Source organism: Schistocerca serialis, chromosome 2 (genome assembly GCF_023864345.2).
Source record: "Schistocerca serialis cubense isolate TAMUIC-IGC-003099 chromosome 2, iqSchSeri2.2, whole genome shotgun sequence".
Taxonomy (NCBI): Eukaryota; Metazoa; Arthropoda; class Insecta; order Orthoptera; family Acrididae; genus Schistocerca; species Schistocerca serialis.
The window spans coordinates 446,207,538-446,227,573 of NC_064639.1; the positions used below are offsets into that span (position 1 = coordinate 446,207,538).

Genomic DNA, 20,036 nt, shown 5'->3' on the forward strand with positions numbered 1-20,036 from the left:
TTCCGCTGCTAAGAGGAGATGTTATCACCAGATAGTTTTTGGACGATTCGTCATACTCCTTCCACGTCTCCGTCAGAAGGGAGTCCAGTTGTGGAGTTGGATTACTGGAACAATAAAAGCCATATCACTGTTCAAAATATTTATTCATATGTACAGCAACCTCAGAATAATAACAAGTAAACAGCTATCAGTTTCAAATCTCATTTAGAAGAAGAAATATTATTGCGATCCGATTTCATTTATTTCTGAAACTTAACTTTCGATGTTGTGATTCATATGAAGGCTATAGATGACGGAAACCAAATTAATGGTATAATGCGTTATCTGCGCTTTTTGCCCACAGGAAACTGAATACAGCACTAAAACTTCGCAGCACACTAGTGTGTGCCGGAGTGAAACTGGACCTTGAACACTTGCGTTTAACAGTCACCTTACCCAACGAGGAGTCTAGAGAAAGTTTTAACCCACCATTAAGTATTGCAACTGAGTACTGCGCCCTGCAAAATGATAAGTTCATTCTGTGAACACAGAATTGTATAAAATTTTTGGAAACGTTAGCAGCGATCTTTAAAATTAAAATTCAAAGATTAAAAACAGTCTTGATCGCAACTTTTTTATTTTTATTGGAGTGACCGGTTTCGATTCTATTTAAGAACCAACTTCAGACTCTGAAACAACATATTACCAGATAGAGGGATCGTTGTAATGGTAAGTATATATAACAAAATGTAGAACTAATAAATAAATACGCCCAGAACGGTGGATGGACTCATTGGAGCAAGTTGCGCCGACCCTCGACGCTGGAATAACTGCTAATCGGACAAGGAGGGAACGGTTATTAAAGAGGCTTGGTCACGCCAACCGTCCTGAGTGTGACATCATTGCTAGCACATCAGACTAGAAGTAGATTAAAAAGTGCGTTGTATATAAATTAAATCGTTACATCATTATAAGTGATTATTCGTCATAAAATATAAACAATAAAGGTAACTTGGTTTAAGATCACCTAAAAGTATCCTACCCTCTAACGTCTATTCTGCGAAGATGCACCAAAGGTTGCTAAATCGACAGGCAGACACTACTCGCAAAGATACAGCGAGGGTTGCCGTGGAAACGGCGTCCTATTCCGTTGTGGCAGTCTACAGTGTTGTCAAAGATTACAATTGGCGAGGACCAACGGCCTCTGTCGATATAACATGTTGGAGATAGTTAGACGGTTAATAACAATTATATAATATCGTAACATCACATAAGTCTCAGTGTCCGTCATGAGATATAAGCTGTAAAGGTTATAGATTTAAGATCGGCTGAAAGTACGCTGCCCTCTAAAGTCAGTTCTGTAAAAGATGCACCAAAGACTGATATTGATAGTGAGACGTTGCTAGCGGAGGTACATCGATAGTTGCAGTGGAAACGACGTCTTATTCCGATGCGAAAGTCTACAGAGTAGTCAAAAATCGCTATAGCTGAAGACCAACGTCCTCTGTCGATATAACATGTTGGAAATAACTTCATGTGATGGTGGTTTTAAAAGTCATTACAATGAGTGCGTGAGGAGGCAGTCTTCACACTAGTGCAAAGTGAAAGACACAGATATTACAGAGTAATATAAAGTTACTACATGCAGGTTCTATTTTATCTACTATTGATTACGAAAAAGTTAAAAAGTAGAATCATGATGCTATTAAGTAGAATGCTGGCAATATTCTTGTAAACTAAGGGAACTAATCCCGTAATGAGAGATAGTTGACACTAATATGTGACATAAACGTTACATTACGTATAGCATTTAGAGGATAGAAACTCTATAACCAAGAAACCATGAAAAATGTAGGAAAAATGCGGTATTATTTGCTAGAATTGACATATAGTAAATCCAAATTTTTTCATGAACGTAATGAGGCAACAGCAATGGTTATATCAAGATATAAAATATGAAATATGTAAAAAGTGTAAAAACAAGATTATGTCCTTGTTCATAAAAGCGCTAATGATAAAATCAAGAGTCAAAATGATTTATAAAAAGAGCTAGGACATAACGTATTTGAGAACAAAAGAGAAGTATTACTTATAATAAGTCTTCAAAAATATAAAAGAAAAACTTTTCTCTGAAGTCGAGCTGCTCGTTGAGTAAGACTAGAGGTTTGTTTTTATAATGTGCATAAATTTCTAATCCTTCCAACGAATTTAGTAAAGGTCCTTTTGGTGCAATATGAAGAATTTTTAAATTATTTTGAATTGATCCTTCTGAATGATTACAGTCATTGAAATGTTGGCCAAATAAGGATATATTACGACTAGTGCCTGATGTATGATCTTAAAAACGAACAAAAAAATTGCGGCCAGTTTGTCCGATATATTGTTTCTCGCAATCATCACATTGTAACTTATAGACTCCAGAGTTTTGGTATCTGATATATTTTTGATCAATATTATATCTGTTTTGAAGCACTGGTCATTTAGGTATTTGCTATCTTTTTGATCTGTATTATGTCTAAGTCTGTTTTGAAGCACTGGTCATATTTTTATGCTAGAAATGACGCAAGGAAGTAACAAGATGTGAAAGATGATGTTTAAATGTCGTGCTTACCTGTAGTAATCAGTATGGACTAGCTACAAACTGTTAGATCTCATAGATAGGCAGTAGCTGCAAGCGGCTCTGTCTTCCGATTTCTACCGATATTTAACAATGAAAATCAGTGAACAATTTTTAATAATGGGGGCACGGCGAGCTTGCGCTAGCGCATTCTGTCGTTTTTTGTTCGTTTTGCTCGCGTTCCGCGAGAACGTCCATTAGAACTTCCTCTAAAATTACGAATCGAGTAAAAACTGAGCCAGATCAACGCACCGCTGCTGAAGTAGAGCCGTTTGCGTTTATACTGCGAAACACATCCGTTTATGCCATTCAATGATCTGCTCCATTCCTATAATTATATAACTTTTGAAATTCACGTGTTCCAGGACAACGTGCGAGTCGATTTTAATGAACGTTTTATCGTCATATGCAATTCATGAAGTGCAATCATAACTTGAAGACGTTCAGTACGTGTCTGAGATGGTTGATGCATCAAACAACACAAGTTTAAAATGAGTCCCGATTAGAGTTGGATATTTCACTCCTAACGAAGCTGTTCAGTGCAAAATTAGCTCTTTCCAGAAAACTGGTGCAGAAACAGCAGAATTATTGGCTATTTATGTTTTGGGCCTCTTAAGAAAGTAAAACGTAGTTGACAAGATCATCACGTTTTGTATAGATAATTGTAACCCTGACTTTGGTGGGTTCCTGAAGGCTGGGATAAACAACGTTTATTCCATATTGAGAAGCATGCTCAAAATGAACCTTAAAGGCATTGCTTTCGTGTAGCCCAGGTGATGTACAACAGTGTACAGAGAAGTGCAGACATTGTTCTATATCTATTCTGTGCGTGTGGAAGAACTGAAATCACTGCGTGATTCTATTGCTACTGAATATAAGCTAATTCTGGGTAGTACTAAAACCAGATGGTGGTCATTGCTGCCTGGAGTTAGAAGACTTATTAATTTATTCGTATGAACCTCTAAAGTCTTATTTCTTGTCTCAATATATGTCCTACACAGCTAAAACAGTTTCTTTAGGACAACCATTCACTTCCTTGTCTTCATTTAACGCAAAGCCAACTGAAAATGTTTTCAAATTGAATCCAAAAGTTGGAAACAACCAGAATGTCTGAGACTGAGCCAGCTGAAGAACTAGAATTGATTCAAGAATAAGTCAGTAACCGTAATTTCGTATGTTTCAAATTTCAGTTAACGGTACTGCGTCACTGTTAATTTATTTACAAAATAAAGGTGTTTACATTCATTCGAAATATGACTCAATACAAATTTATTTTGTGACACTTTCGGAAGATGTTTAGAAAAGTGGGGGTTCTCCAGAACCTGTAATAACAGAAAACAACTCTAGCTTAACTGGTGGTAGTCGACCCCTTTCACCAGAAGAGGTGGAAATCTTAACTAGTTTCTAAAGGACTTCTCAGAAATGTTACTGACACACATCAACGTGGATAAAATACGAGAGCTATGCGCAGCAATATGCATTTCAGAGCATACGTTACACTCAGCACAGAGTATACTTCATCAACGTCGTAAGCGAAGTCTTCGGTAGAAGCTATCGGCTCACAAAACACAGAAAGTTTAGGTGCACATGTTTAAACAAATTATTACATAGTAAATTCATAATCATTCGTTCGTTCTGAACTTAATATGAATCATCACCATAATGACGGTGCCAGCCACTTCGATTGCATAGAAATAATAGCACACTGAACAGCAATGTTGGAAGATCTATAATCATAAGGGAAGAAAAAGGAAGAAAGATTAAGATTTAACATCCTGTCGACATCGAGGTAATGTTATGCGGAGCAGAAGCTCGGAATGTTTCAGGAATGGAGAAGGAATTCGGCCGTGTCCTTTTAAACGAGCCAACCCGACATTTTCCTAGAGGGATTTAGGGAAGTCATGGAAGCCCTAAACCTGGGTGGCCGGCGAGGATTTTAACCACTCTTCTCCTGAAAACGGGACCAGTATTCATTCAATATCAGTTGTACTCTGCATCAGTTCTCAGCTTGTGGTATACTGTCTGTAATAATTTAAACTTGATATCAGCACATGGACGGCTGGAGTTCTCCTGGATGTCATTTAAATTGGCTACATAAGCAATTCGACGCTACTTACTGATTCTTACTCACGAAAATTATCATTTTTAATAAATATATTACTTACTCATACTTGGCGAAATTGGCCCACATAGCTGTCATCTGTGCTCTGACGATTCCTCCATCAGACTTAGGGTCAAGTGACGATGACGCGAACAAGTAGTATACGTCATCCCCGTGAGTTGCACCTGAAAGTACGTAACAGATTTGTGATCCCCGATATACCATTAGCATTTAATGTTCAGCGCGCAATGATTTGTAAATTTGTTATATTTCTATTGTGTACTCCAATGATTCGTTCGAAACAGCACATTTTATAGTGTACTGATTACTTTTGTTATGAACGATCGGTTCAGTTTTCCGTTCGATTTCAAAAGTTAATTTGTTTCAGTTACTTTATTCCCAGTGCAAGAAAACACTGCACCTTGCTAAGCGTAGAGTTAAGAGCTAATTTGAGGCCCTTTCTTTCTGGCGTAGCACTGACACACGATACATAAGAATAATTTCTCTTCGTGAGTTCAGGCAGGAATACAACGGTAGCTCTGGTGACAAACGTTAACACAGCCTTAAGACTTCACACACTGCATTATATATCCTATAATGACAATACAAAGGCCCAAATTCCTATCATGTATCACTTGAAATTGAATTGCTTGGACGTAAGTTTGTGCTTCGTGGCAGTACCAGACGATAATGATGATTCCGATTCTCGCCAAATTAGATCTGCCCTATCGATAGTCCTGGCTGAGAATGTTCTCGATGTTTCCTATATGTACAAGAGAAGAAGCAAGTCTTTTACACTGAAAATGTTGTGAACGGTCTTAAGTTGAAGGAAGGAACGGATCAACAGTCGGATCATCAGCGTCTAAGAACAAATATTTCCAACCAAGTGTTGCTTAAATCGTTAACGTTATTGTAGTAAAATCAACTGTTACACGAGACTACTCTCTTGTACGAAGTGGAGTAAGTTCTTTGTACAGTAGTTCCTGGAGTTTCCACAGTCGCATAGAAGGGCGAAGAGAAAACTGAGTATTCGTTCATGCAATGCTTTGTAATGTACTGTCTTACTGAGCAGCTACGTTATGTGTGTGCTGTAGTTTTAGTGAGTTATAGTTCTGAGTTTTACATGGTGAGCTAATACTTTCATTTATGCATATGTCTCAATAAATCTCACAATACCCATCATCGGTTCCAGATCGGACACAATAAGAGTTGTAAACGGGCTTCTTCAGCTCTGAGGCGAAATGCTTCAGAGTTCTGTATATTTTCCAGTCTCCCTGTTTTTCTATCTTAAGCTTCGGGATCTGTTTCTGTTTCAAATCGTAACTTCAGTAAAACTGTGTATGTTCTGATGCCTTATAAACAAACCTATTGCAGTATGTAAGACAAAAATTGCTGATTTAAAGGAATGTAATACAGAACATTAGCTATATGTTGGTTGCGTAATCACTTTGAAGAAAAAAGGCAGAGTGTGTAACAATGTTTAAACCAATTCTCTAGAAATTCAGTAAGAAGGTTTGAAAATTTTGGGAACACTCATTTTTTCCTCCGGATTGAACAAGTTTTATTCAGTATCAAATGTTCGAGAGGTATGGATGACTCGAGTTGTTGTCAGATGATATTACATTTTGACCTGATTTAACGTTATTCTTGTGTTTTTAATTTGAGGCAAATGATATCAGACAACTCATTCTCTTTGAGCTGGACTGTTGTGCTCGAGATCCATGTATATTACATAGTGTTAAGTATTTTACAATAAATAAATTTCGCTGTTATTGATAAGTTTTAAAACTTGTCATATGGCGAAATGCTATGGTCCTTTCCTATCAAACAAGCGTTTCCTTATCAGCGATAAAACGTAAAAAAGAACGGAGCCCGTTCAAGACACAAGTACTTGCGTTACACATAGAAGAACTACCTTAAATTACAGGTAAATGTGCGATGCAGTGATTGGCATGTAAGGACAATTTAATAATTGTGATGATTCCCTCACCTGGTCCTCCAGGGAATACGCTGAGAGGGCCGACGAATGTGAACTGGTAATAGAACACCGGGTAAGAGGAATAGCGAGCCATTCTCTGTACAACTGCGTCCACGCCTTCCACGAAGCATTCGTGTGTATCGAACTGTAAAATATAATTGAGTGAGACACATGAAAATTATGAGGAAGAGCGAATTATGTAAACATAGTAATCTGCGTTACTTAAGGCTAAGGTCACACATTCATGTGTGATAGAATAACAAACCTTTTGTTATTATAACATTATTCTAATATGATTCCTAATAATCGGGTCACATTAATACTTGAATCTTCGAAAAATTAACTCTATATGTGATAAATGGACTTAATATAATGAGTATCTCCGATTACGATGCTGCAGCGTGTGCTACACGCAGGCCCTTACTAGGAAGTAAGGAAGCTGTGAAAGTGTTAACTGAGCACCCTGCCGACAGTGGCTGACTTGGTGGCTACGTTGCGTCGCAGAATGTAATGTTTCGACAGCCGACTACGTTACAGGAGCCTCGCTCCTGTCGCAGCGAAATGAACCGAAGAGAGTACAAATGGCCCCAGTTCACCCAGTAGTAATATCCCTTCAGCATCATCCTTTTGACCGGTCTCCACGCTAGTTACCTGTTGAATATTCGGGTAATCTACTCCAGCTTCGTCCAGCAGCATAGGTTATATTGCTGTTTAAGGAGCTGTCAGCTGGCGTTGATTATTCCGGAATCCGAACTGGATGCAGCGAGGTGAGGCTGCCCGGCAAGTGCCATTCCCTGACACTCCAGTCAGTCTCCTAGGGTTCGGATTCCCGCTTGGGGCAAGCCTGCTCTTTGCCAGCCTCCACGGTTCTCGGGAAACAGACACACGTCGTTGCCTTTGTGTGCCATGGAACTGGGACACTCGAGGGTCAGAAAAGGTACCATTGCTGCCAGATGCAGATCTGTTGCACAACATTACACTCCCTCAGCATACGCCGCTAGTTGTCCACTACCCACGATCGGCACCTGGGTCACCGCCGCCGACGCTGTGTACGGGAGGCAAGAAAGAATGAAGAACGTTGCTGCTGAGTGACCAATCTTCGCACTGCTGTATTGGGGAATCCATTCCACAGCTTACAGCTCACCTACACTGTTCAGTCACATCAATGTGACCTACATACCATCTTTTGCAGCGTGGGCCACTCCAAAGCGTGAAGGAAGAGAGTCAGTGAGGATCTGGAAGGTACTGACAGCTATTTGTATCCATGCTAACTCCAGAGCCGTGGCCGGCTGTGCCATGTTTCTTGACTGAAGATCCATGGTGGGAATCCTAGGTCGAGGTGGTTCCATATATTCTCGACTGGATTTAAATTCGAAAATTTTGGTGGCCACGGGAGTACGGTAAAGACTTCCGGGTGCTCTTCGAAACACGCTCGTACACTGCGTGCTTTGTGACATGTTGTGTACTTCTGCAGGTGGATACCGTTAGTGCCAAGTGAAAACAAACTGCATGTATGTAGTAGACATGGTCCCCAAGGATAGGTGCTTATTTGTATTAATCCGGTATGCCTTGCAGAATGACGAGATCAGGCCATAACGCTCCCTCCTCTTGCCTGGATACTTCCAACGATTGTTGCAGATTGGTTGCTGTCCGTCCGATGGAACATCAAATGAAAGTCATCTGAAAAGTCCACCTTTCGTCACTCAGTAGACCTAGGTTGCGGTAGTGACGTGCTAATTCCAGCCATCGTCACAGACAAACAGCAGTAAACATGGGTGCGCGAACCAGCCACATGTTGCATGTTGAAGAGGCTCATGTACTGTTGGTAGCCCGAAGAGAGAAAGCATTTCCGAAATGGTTAAGTTTGTTAATTGTTTGGGTGCCGCCATGGTCAAAGCATGTCGTGCATGGGAAAACGGCCCTATCCAAAGTGACGCCGAGGCAGTTGTGGTCCACCAGGCGCCAAAGATGACGTGGATGAACGATGGCTGCGAAGACGTGTACGGGCGAGTAGACGAACCGAGACGAAACTCCTTTCTTCCAGCAGTGCTAGTTCTGCAAGGTTCGCAGGAGAGCTTCTGTGGGGTTTGGAAAAGTAGGAGACGAGGTACTACGCCGGCACGGTAGCTCAGCGTGTTCGGTCAGAGGGTTAGCAGCTCTCTGTAATAAAAAAAAAAAACTGAGTTAATCGATCAACAGCGACCTTAAACGGATGTCTTACGACGTCCGCCCCGAGCAGATGCAACGAACGAAAGTGAACAAAATGAGATTTAAAAAAAAAAAGGTCCCGAGTTCGAGTCTCGGTCCAGCACACAGTTTTAATCTGCCAGGAACTTTCATATCAGTGCGCACTCCACTGCAGAGTGAAAATCTCATTCTGGCCATATAACTTATTTGTTTGCTCAAATAATAACATTCATCGATAACATTTAGTGTGTCATTTCCTAAGTCAATTCCGTCAACATCGCATAATTTAAGTCGACTACATTCCATTACCACTGTCTGACTTTTGTTGATGTTTGGCCTGTACCCTTCTTGCAAGGCACTATCCATTCCGTTCAACTACCCTTCCAAAGTCCTTTGTTGTCCGTGATGGAATAACAATGGTACTGGGAAATCTTTTAGTTTTAATTTCTTCTCTTGGATATTTCACTTTCCAAATTCCTCCTTCGTTATCTTCTCAGTCTGCTCATTGTACAGAATGAATAATATCAGGGACTGGCTACAACTCTGTCTCACTCCTTTATCAGTTATTGTGTCCCTTTTATCACTTTAGACGTTGTAGCTGCAGTCAAGTTTCTGCATGGCTACTGCAACCGTATCCGAGACGTCTGTTTCACCCCTTCAGTGAAAGTTATTTTACGATATCGCTCAGCTCTTCTCTCAGTAAACGCTTATGCTAGACATGTAACAACCTTTATCGGGGCTCATCATTCGTTCAAGAGAATTTTTCCAAGTATCGGTTTCCCTAGGCCCACGAACGGTATGATGCGCTGTGAGCAGCAGTACATTCTCCAAGCAGTGGCTTCTACAGTATACCCCATTGCGAGGAGGTGCTTCTGGGCGTACTAGACTCGCATCAGAAAGAGTTGCAACAGTTCCTAGCCGTGTCATTAGGCGACTACGCCGGTTAGAACTGCGAACCATTTAGCACATTAACAATGAGTCGTCCGACACATGCCGCAAGGACTACGGTTTCCTTACTGGTCATGCGCATAAGGTACTCCCTGATACTGCCCCCCTCGCCCATTTGACAGAGGACGTCTCCTGGTCCGACCATGGTAATGACGCTTAGAGGATGTTGTTTTCCTGTATGAATTGACCAGTGGTTTCTGCATTATGACCCCTCGATCCGCTGTTATGTTCCCCCATCATTATAAAGTTACCGCCAGTGACATCTTCCTACGGAGCTACATTGGGCCCATCTATCCACCGTTACATTCACAAATAATCAACACGTTGTCATTAATGGAATCCACAAGTGGAGCTACATTGTGGCCTTTTTGTCCACTGACATATTCTACTGTCACCATGACGTTGTCAAAGATGGCGCCCCCTGATGGAATTAAATTGTGGAGGAGGAGGAGGAGGATATTGGTGTTCAACGTCCCGTCGACAACGAGGTCATTAGAGACGGAGCACAAGCTCGGATTAAGGAAGGATGGGGAAGGAAGTCGGCCGTGCCCTTTCAAAAGAACCATCCCGACACTTGCCTGGAGTGATCTAGGGAAATCACGGAAAACCTAAATCAGGATGGCCGGACGCGGGATTGAACCATCATCCTCCCGAATGCGAGTCCAGTGTGCTAACCACTGCGCCACCTCGCTCGGTAATTAAATTGTAGCCCATCTATCCACTGTTACATTCAACTGGCGTGAACACACGTCCCCAACAATCACATCTGCCGGTAGTTCTACGTTGTTGCCCATCCATCCGATTCTCCCGCCATCAACACGTTGTCATTAACGGCATCGGCCAACGGAGCTACACTGTGGTCAGTATGTCCCATGATATATTCCCCTGTCACCAAAACGCATACGAGACGTAATAGTCCGAAAACCCAAAGGTTGCTCGACCTTGCATGTAGAGTGTCTCATGCATGAGGCGACTAAGATCTATTTGCGAGTTTCCTTTTGCACTAATGGCATATTGACGATCTGTAAAAGTTCTGACGACATCTCAGTTACATTTGTCGTACTGTTCCATTCACTATGGTGTCAGGAGTTCCCTCTCTCCAACAAATACAGTATCTTTGATGTAACTGCTCATAAATATGTGGTAGAACATGGAGAACGTATAATTGGGGAAGTGATGTATAATTATGATTAGAAGTCTTGTGTTGTTAGTATCTGTTAGATGATATTATAGTTTCATGAGTTAATTTGCACGAAACAGAACCATTCCCACTAAGTACAGACCACGAAAAGACAACCAGTGAGGCTTCCTGGGTGGCTGGTACACAGTAGTTCAACATTCGAGCAAGACCCGTACAAAGTTTAGATGATGGTCGTTTTTATTGCCTTCACTCAGCCGATGCTCTGCACCGAGACGCTTTGACCGCATAGAATACTTTGTAAAAGAGAACTTTAAGATGGCCTGGGACAACTCTGTATTATCATCGCTATCACGTGATTCAGTGATGCATTATAGTGGCCCTAATATTAAGTTATAGCATAAACTGGTTTCCCTTGAAAAATCTTCCACTCTTGAATATTTTTGCTACTGGCTTACCTTCTAATGCTAAGTGAATTTTTGCCTTACCTCCGTTTGTTTAGTTTCTCAGACTTACCAAAACAGTGGTGTAGTTGTCCTTCAGTGTAATGTCGCTACCATTGTAGTAAAATTCTTTGATGGAATGAGCGGCTTCCAGCTGTTCTTCCCTTGTCGGAAGTCGTAGATCGCAGCCCACAATCTCCTCAAAGTTGTCATTAAAGTTCTGTATTTGTTCTTCAGTCGATAATGCGCCACCTTCTGTTGTTAAAAATCGAAGAATACATAAGAATAAACTGAAAACGTCATTGGAAAAAGTACTTTAACGACAAACGATTGTAATATAATCACAGATTATTGATTGGTGGTATTACTATGCGTTGTTTTCTCTGAATGAGCCACGTTATTGTAGTTCCATCATTTCCTTTCATTACTTTGTCTTGTGATGCAATACTCTTGAGCAAAAAGTCTTGTATGCTTTGTGCTCCACCGCTTGCAAGTACTTTTTGAGAGACATCTGTCAGTACGCCATGAACTGCATGTGAAAATATTTAATTGGCAGACAGGTTTTTGGGCATACAGCGCATCAACATTGGCATGTCACACAGAATACCAATAAATAAATGTATATATATCGATTTCTGTAATATAAGGTCACTTTGTATGCATTACAGTAGAAATATGAGGTTCCTTACATATCGTGTACGCCTGTGTCAAATGGTGTGTCGAGATTGGAACCTTTGTAATGTTAAAACTGGTATTGATCTAGGGAACACAGAACATCGTGGATATTTATAATCTGGATGTAATCATGTCTATGTGATCACGATAGCATCTATCATCTGTTTTACGTCCATGGTAAACACGTTGTGATGTCTACACGTTATAGATGTCAAACTGTAAACAGCCACACTTTTTGGTTGTATTGGAGACTACTGTCGTCCTGTGATTTGACGTTCATGCTTTTAATGCGTGGTGCACCAAGATGTAGCACTCAAAAAAGCGATAAAAATCACAAATTGGCATATCTCAAGTCGAAGAATTTCATCGTCGTAGATTAAACATAAAATAAACAGTGACGTTCAAGGCACATAGAATAGGCCAATAACCTCGAAGCAAGGAAGGAAGATTATGGTTTAACGTCCCGTCGACATCGAGGTTATAACAAACGGAGCACGAGGTCGGATGGTTTCAAGGATGTTCTAGTTGCACTGTTACTACTACTTTAGAATTCACGAGAGATTCGTTCCGGTAATTTTATACAATTTCGTACCGTAAACCCTCATAATGCTCGAAGCTAGCTGTCCATCAGTATATGAATTCTGCTTGGTTTTGTTTTGAAATCGTTTGTCCCTTTGCGGCTCTACTTCACAATCACATCACCTACAGTCGACGTGCACGGTTTAGGAGGGTTGAAATGTTACTGGTGGTTTTGTTGCTCAGATGACATCCAGCTACTAGTCGAAGTTCTAAGTCACTGGCAAGTGAACGTTCCCAAGTGTCTCTAACCGATTTTGGTGAAACGTTGGGGGTGTGTGTTTTTTTCTGTGGTTTGCTCCACAAATTTCTGAGCATTCACCGAAAAATAGTCCAGGTCGGTTTATTGTGAATGTTCCTTGATAGGAGGGAAAATAATGTAAGTATGTTTTGTTTGTAACTGGGTTCAGACAACACCGACTCAAAGGAAGGCCTCGGCGCTTGTTGGTGACGTCACGTCAGCTAGGCACGGCGACCGCCAGGTCTGTTGTAGGCAGAAACGCCTGGGCGTGCTAACCACTATAAATCTCTTACTTTTGGACAAAATGTTTGGTGTTGTTTTGGATTCTGCAGTTTTATTCAGATGAAAGATTTTCTTACTATCGTAAAGCTACAAATGAAGATCATAGTTCTGTATTACTGAATCCTGACGAAACAAACGTAGATCAATATGAGAAGACGCTTTGCCGTATTGCAAGCTTCGGAAATTTTACATTCAAGTAACTATATTTACTTGATCAATTTTGCTATCGAAACTTACCCCAACCCCCTTACAATGAACTCGTTCATTTATTTTATTTATTTATTTTCGTTTGACATCGTCACTGGAAATGTGAACTAATTTACATGTGTAAATGTCCAACTGTTGCCAGTCACTAGATTACAGTCGTTTTCAACGAAAGGAATTCTAAACAGGAAACAAAATTGCTTCATACATCGAAAACACTACTGAGCTTAAACTTTTTTAAACATGCACATTAGAAAAGATAAATATTCCCCTCTTGCAACGGAAAGGAGAAACTTTATAAGATAAAAAATTTTTTTTGATAAAACAAGTATCTCTCTCTTGCCTCTTCTTCTGTCCCCCACCCCCTCCCCCAACGTGTACAATCGCAAGATATTTCATTAACATTCAGTGCTCCTGACCCCATAGTCAACCAAGATACCTAAAGAAGAGCACCAATATGTTCACAGTTTCTTATAAAAGCAACCCAGTACAAACGTAACTTCCTCAGATTTGCAAATAAGGTAAAGAAGCACGAATTCTGTTGCTGCTGGACCATGAAGTTGTTTTTGTATGTCAATCCTTAAAACAGGTGGAAGTTTAAGTTCACGAGTACACTTTTTGTTAAGAAGTGCAATAAATTGCACAATTAATTGATTGCAGAAATCTCTCAGAACAATGTGTGTTGATCAACTACCGCCAATAGTTTCACATTTTCCTGTATCAGGGAGGGAGACACAACCATTATGAGTATGCCTGCAACAGACCTGGCGTTCGCCGTGGCTAGCTGACGTGACGTCACGAACAAGCGCCGAGGCCTTCCTTTGAGTCGGTGTTGGTTCAGAGGGAGTAGCTTCAAAATGTTGATGTATGAGAAACTTTTTTCCTATAAAAGTTGATATATAATTAAAATGCTTAAAACCTGCGTATTCAAGTTCTCTACTAATTGAAATTTGCAATATACCCCACCACCATTAACTAATTCTGAAAAATGAAACTTTTGTCGCAACATATATTAAAGAAGCTCCCAACCCACTTACATCCCTGTGTAATAAAGTTTGTTTCTGCAATACTTGTTTTGGGAAATGAGCTGAACACAATGTGCTGTCCGGGTATTTTCAGCATACCTAATTAAAATATCTAAACATTCGTTACTATTCTAATCATTTCTTTTACTTATATTTTTTTTGTTTTCAATAGTTATTTTACGTTTCACATTCATAATATTTTTGTTCTTTAGTTTACCGTTCCTTATATGTGTATTTTGTTAATTTAAAATGATAATTAACTTATTATTATGATTTAAAAAATTACAATGATGATAATCTGTGAAGATATGCTTAAGACATGTTTTTTACACCTTGTACATAAAGTGAACGAAACTTCTTCTCATAATATACACAGCGAAGAAAACAATCCAATTGTTACAGGCCATCGTCTAAATATTCTAATTTTTATGATGCATATTTCAGTACATTGGTAAGAGTTGGCGACGAGAATTGATTATGTAATAATGACTACAGTTTGATTATATTGATTCTCAAGTGTAGATTGAGATCATAATCATTCAACAGAAGTAGACCTGAAAGTCTTCCCACAAAGTTCTTCCAGCATCGAAAGCTGTATACCTCCCATGTCTGTACCTGTGGTGTCTAGCCCTTTGGGATCGCTAGTCGAAAAAGTTAGGTGGGGTGCTCTAAACGGTTCTTTCACAACGACCAGCGCAAGAATTTAACAATTATACGTACATTTCTCCTCGCTGTGAAAGGAAATATCTTTCTAATATTTTTTGACGTTGTCAGACGTCTTTTTACCAGATTTGGATGCTGTCAAAATGACATTTGGGGCTTCAAAAAGAGATTCTCGCATTATCGGTCGAAAGTCCTCATTAGCTTCTTAAAAGGAGGGTGACAAGAAACATGTGGTGATCCCGAAGGGCTCGATGGGTTATAGCCACGGAATGGATATGGCTTTCGATGTTGGAAGAACTTTATGAGAAACAACAAGATTCAAACTGCAATCACTAGTGCATAATCATTTCTCTTCGCCAAGAGTTAACAATGTATTGAAATGCGCCTGAAACCAATCAGGATACTTAGAGGATTTTCCATGACAGGTTGTAATCCTGTTGAATTTTGTTTTATGTTTCCTTCTCTGTCGTGCATATTACGTGATGAAACTGCATTCATTTCATATGCATCGTGTAAAAAAATGTTATATTTTAAGTATTTCCTTATTATTATTATTATTATGCTTATTATCATTGTTATAATGGTTATTACAGTTATTTTCTATCAGAATAACGAGTTATTTATTATTTTCAATTAACAAAATCGTCATATCTCATAAATAATTTAAGATTTAGAAACGATGGCTTCTGCAAATGATAGCACGCTATGAGGCACATATTTTTTTATGATGAATGCTCGAAACGTTTTTATTCACTAACATATGGAAGAAACCCGTCCGTAGCAGCAGAGGCTGACGGCTCAGTAAGCATACACGGCTCAGGAAGCATACAGACGTCCGTAGCGCTGTAGTAAAACCAAAGTGGCACTGCATCTGGGGAATAGTGTAACAGGACGACTATATACCTCCACAAAGCGACATTGAAAACCGATGGTAATAATTTAGTCTGTTTTAGTTGGTATGAATATGTTGTTTTGTACTTGCGGAGTATGAGGAAGTTACTTAAGATCGAAACAGAGTAATTAAAATCTAGTTCCAAAAAACCTCAGGCCAGCTACGTACTCTGTGTGTGTCTAAGACGCTCCATGTCTGTGGCACCGGAGAGAAAAGGCACGTGGTTGTACCGCTCTTCCGTCATAATCACCCATGGCTCCTCAGTCAGAAATGCACCTTCATGTTCTGGTTCAACACTCGGTGCCCAGACACAGCTATACAGAGTCACGCTATCCTGAAACGGGCAACAGACAGTATTTAGGTAAGGAATTTTCGCACACAGGTTAGCCGAAAATGAAGCATGATTATCTTGGGAAATGATTCCATATGAAAGACATTTTATTCACATACGTATTAAGAAAATTATAAACTGGTCATACTTATTACGTTACGAACCTTATAAATTAATGACGTGACAGCGGTTTCAGTATATTATATTGCTTCCTCTAACTAGATTTCGTATTTGCAATCATGCACATAGCTGAAAAGAATAGTGACGGATTCAGTCTTGTCTGGCAGCGTATCACCGAGCTTGTAGTTCCGATCTTGCGCCGTCGGACTTCAACATGTTCCCTGAGTTGAAGGCTGCACTCCCGGGACGTCACTTCCAAAGCAGTGCTGAGATGGAGCTGGCTGTGTGACAGTTCCTTGCTTTGCAGGGCACCGAGTTTTAGTAGAATGGTTTCTTCAAACATACTGCACTCTACGACAACTGTCTCAGTGCCCTTGGCGACTATGCCGAAAAATAATGCAGGGTGCATTTGTTTTTGGTATAGAGTTTCAATAGGAAACGAAGACGAAAATTATTTTCGGAACAGCCCTCATATATTGCCACAAAATTTCGTGATGACGAACTGTTTGACACTAATTTTCCTCACGATGCCGGCAAACTATTGGTGGTGATAAGTTCTAACACCACCAGGTTTCGAACCGGCTACCTGCTATCCGAGCACCACTGCACAGATGTGTGTTAGTGGTGCTCGGCTACGGATGTGGGTTGCTGTCTGGCAATTGCGATGAATCGCGAAAAATTAATAGGAGGGTGTGGCATGTTGCTAATTTGTTACCGTTCTGCAACTACAGTTAATTTGACTAAATAATAAGGTTACACAGCGATACTTACCTCTTCCGATAAGGCAACATTTCTGTCCAAAACTAGTGTACTTGCATTCGCAGTTTTCAGAAAATTCACAAGATCGGTGGTACTTCCTCCTGTGTATCCCCAGTGCTTGGCAAACCGGATTGCTCTGTCTGTTGCATTTCTAGAGAACGCCCAAGGGTTTAATGCTGATCCACTCATTGCTATGGCGTTCTTGTAGAGTCCTGACGATGAAAGAAAGCTTAGAATTACAATCAGTGGTAAATTCACAAAACATTATTGAAAATTCCGTCGCTGTGTTTTAGTGATAATGTATTATTCGTCATTATAAACATAAAAAGTTTAAAAATTTGCTTATATTTCACCAGCCAAAGTCAGAGGTTAAAATAGCACACGCATTACGAATTATTTTTAGATTAGATCTGGAGCTGTATCTTCACGGCATAATTACTACCATGACTTAACAGCTTAATCAACAATGTCTTTTTCTTAGTTGTCTGCGATGCTTAAGATTCTTGGTAATTTTGGTATTTCTTTCTTAGTCTGTCCAGATCACTCGGCCATCTTATTTTATAGTTTTTAATTCTGATAAGTAATCTAATAGTAATATTTCCCGTTGGAGTCTTTTATAAGAAAAATTATGAGATATTCTTTCTGTTCCGTTTGTGTTTTTAATTTCTGCAAGTAGTGTGATTCCTCTTAGTTATATGTTGTATGTTGAGTAGAAACAATTTGCTTCTCTATCATTTTGAATCAAAATTTATTTTCAGTATCTAGAACGGAGTCGTTTAAGTCTATCCGTTATTTTAATTCGTCTTTGTTCCCATTTTTACACTTTTAAACCACTATAAAGTGTTGTGGATGAGTGTACTGTTTACAATAGGGTGATATCTCTTGCAGTTCAGTTCAGGTAATACAGAAAGAATGGCAGCCCATACGGATGACTTCTTATTAATCAGATGAATTATTGATAACGTCTATCGATAGTTAATTAGTTATTTCTATCGCCTGTGCATCAGATTTGTGACAACCTATCATTAGGTTTACAAATAAGATACGATTTCTCAATGAAAACATGGCTAGATATTATCGCTTACATACATTTACTTCAAACTTAATTTATAATAAAAAAGTGCTACCCAAACACTTACAGATTTTATTAAGTCATAAATTCGTCTATGGAACTGTAGTAGTCTTACTAAAATTATTTTAATTTATTTTTAATACTTCCATTATCCTACACCACCCTTAATTCACAAAGAGCTGCTGAAATATTTTTATAACTGCTTACTTCAGTCCTTTCATCGGAAGAGCAACGAAAAGTTGTATGTAGTGGTGACTGTGTTTGTTCCTGTCATTACATTTATGAATGGTACTATGTTTTGTAAATTATGACTGATTTCCACACCAAATTTCATAAAATATTATCCTTTGAGCATATTCCTCTGCAATATTTACTTTTTGCCTGGATATGGAATTACCCTACGAAATTATTTCGTATGATATTAATGAATGCACATAGGCAATGTAAGCCAACATTGAGATGTTTTCCTCATCAAAATCAGCCATTTAAGGTAGAAGAAATGTTGGTCAGTTTGAGCTTGCTAGAAGATCGATAATATGTCATTTCCCGTCTAAGTCTTGAGCAACATGTTCATTTTCACATTTTGAACATTCAGTTCTACATCTTTCTGCTCTATTGTTAACGGTAATGATATGTCATGTCTTGTACTGAATTGAATATTTGTTAGTCGTAGGTCATCTACTGAGAATCAGTCAAAGATATTTTATTTATATTTACATTATTGTTGCATTTTATAAGGAACTGAAGAGTATTCGTGGTGTTTGTACTGAAAACAGATTCTCATTATTTGTTAAGTTCGTTATATAGTACGAGTCCCTCTTCGAGTGTCTCGTAGATTTTATGTTTTATGCTAGTGTCTTCCATGAAGCAAACTGTTTTGCAGTCTTTTGTACTACCTGCGTTTTGTATGCCCCATGTCATCTGTAAATCTAACATGATATGAATTCCAAACATTTTGGAGCCATTAATTAAATGTCATCTTTATCATGAGTGTGCCATGAGTGTACAGACTGCCTGAATTTAGTAAAGTATCTTCAATTACACAGTAAGTGTCTGTATTTTGAATAGTTGTTTGTTTATCATAGTGCTTAAGCTATGACTATAGTGACTGAGAAAAAATATTTTCATTGACAGTTACTGGAGAAAGAAACAGAACGTGCAGGAGAATATCTGAGGTTTTCCTGCCAGACACCACTTCGACTGCTCTGCAGTACGAAAGATATGAACAAAATGGAAATACTTGTATGCATGCTTCGATGTCGGACAACGTTGTGCCCATGAAATTGTTCTCAGTCCTCTCTGAAATCCAGCAATATACTCAGTACGAGCATGTTTTTGTAATAGGCGTCTGCGGGGAGGGGGGAGGGCACTGTGCTTATACAGATTTAAAGGCTGGAGGCATTAATACACCTAATTACTTTTATGTGACAGCAGCCGAATAGCTCTGGTCAGAAACAGCAGGAAATTATGTTAACGTGAGTACTGTAATAGTTTTGATCTCATTTTTCCCCGGGCCAACATCACATCAAGCACCTCAAAACTATTGAGCTGACGGGCATCTCAGTGAACGAGTACGTAGTATCCGGATTGACGTTCTGCGTGTGACGAAACTGACTGCGTGACGGGCACGTGTTTGTTGACTCAAGACACAAGCGCCCCATAGAACCACATTTTAAAGCTATACGTGTAAAAGTTGAAAATCGACGTAAGTTCTGGTGTTGGTATCTGGCAACAGATGGAATATGAACCCCAATTACGTGACGGAAATAAACCTGCTGGCAAAGCAGTGTGCTTTCTAAGATGAA

General features: G+C 39.5%; 1 protein-coding gene across 1 annotated transcript in view; it reads right to left on the reverse strand.

The window, feature by feature from the left end:
• Positions 1 to 3,892: 3,892 nt before the first annotated feature.
• The window catches only part of LOC126456062 (esterase FE4-like), a 49,823-nt gene continuing 33,679 nt past the window's right edge, over positions 3,893 to 20,036 (reverse strand). Inside the window, exons 6-8 of the mRNA XM_050091817.1 lie at positions 17,172 to 17,371; positions 6,688 to 6,820; positions 3,893 to 3,918 (exon numbers count right to left, since the gene is read on the reverse strand). Coding sequence (XP_049947774.1) covers positions 3,893 to 3,918; positions 6,688 to 6,820; positions 17,172 to 17,371 — 359 coding nt within the window. The remainder of the gene's footprint in view (positions 3,919 to 6,687; positions 6,821 to 17,171; positions 17,372 to 20,036) is intronic.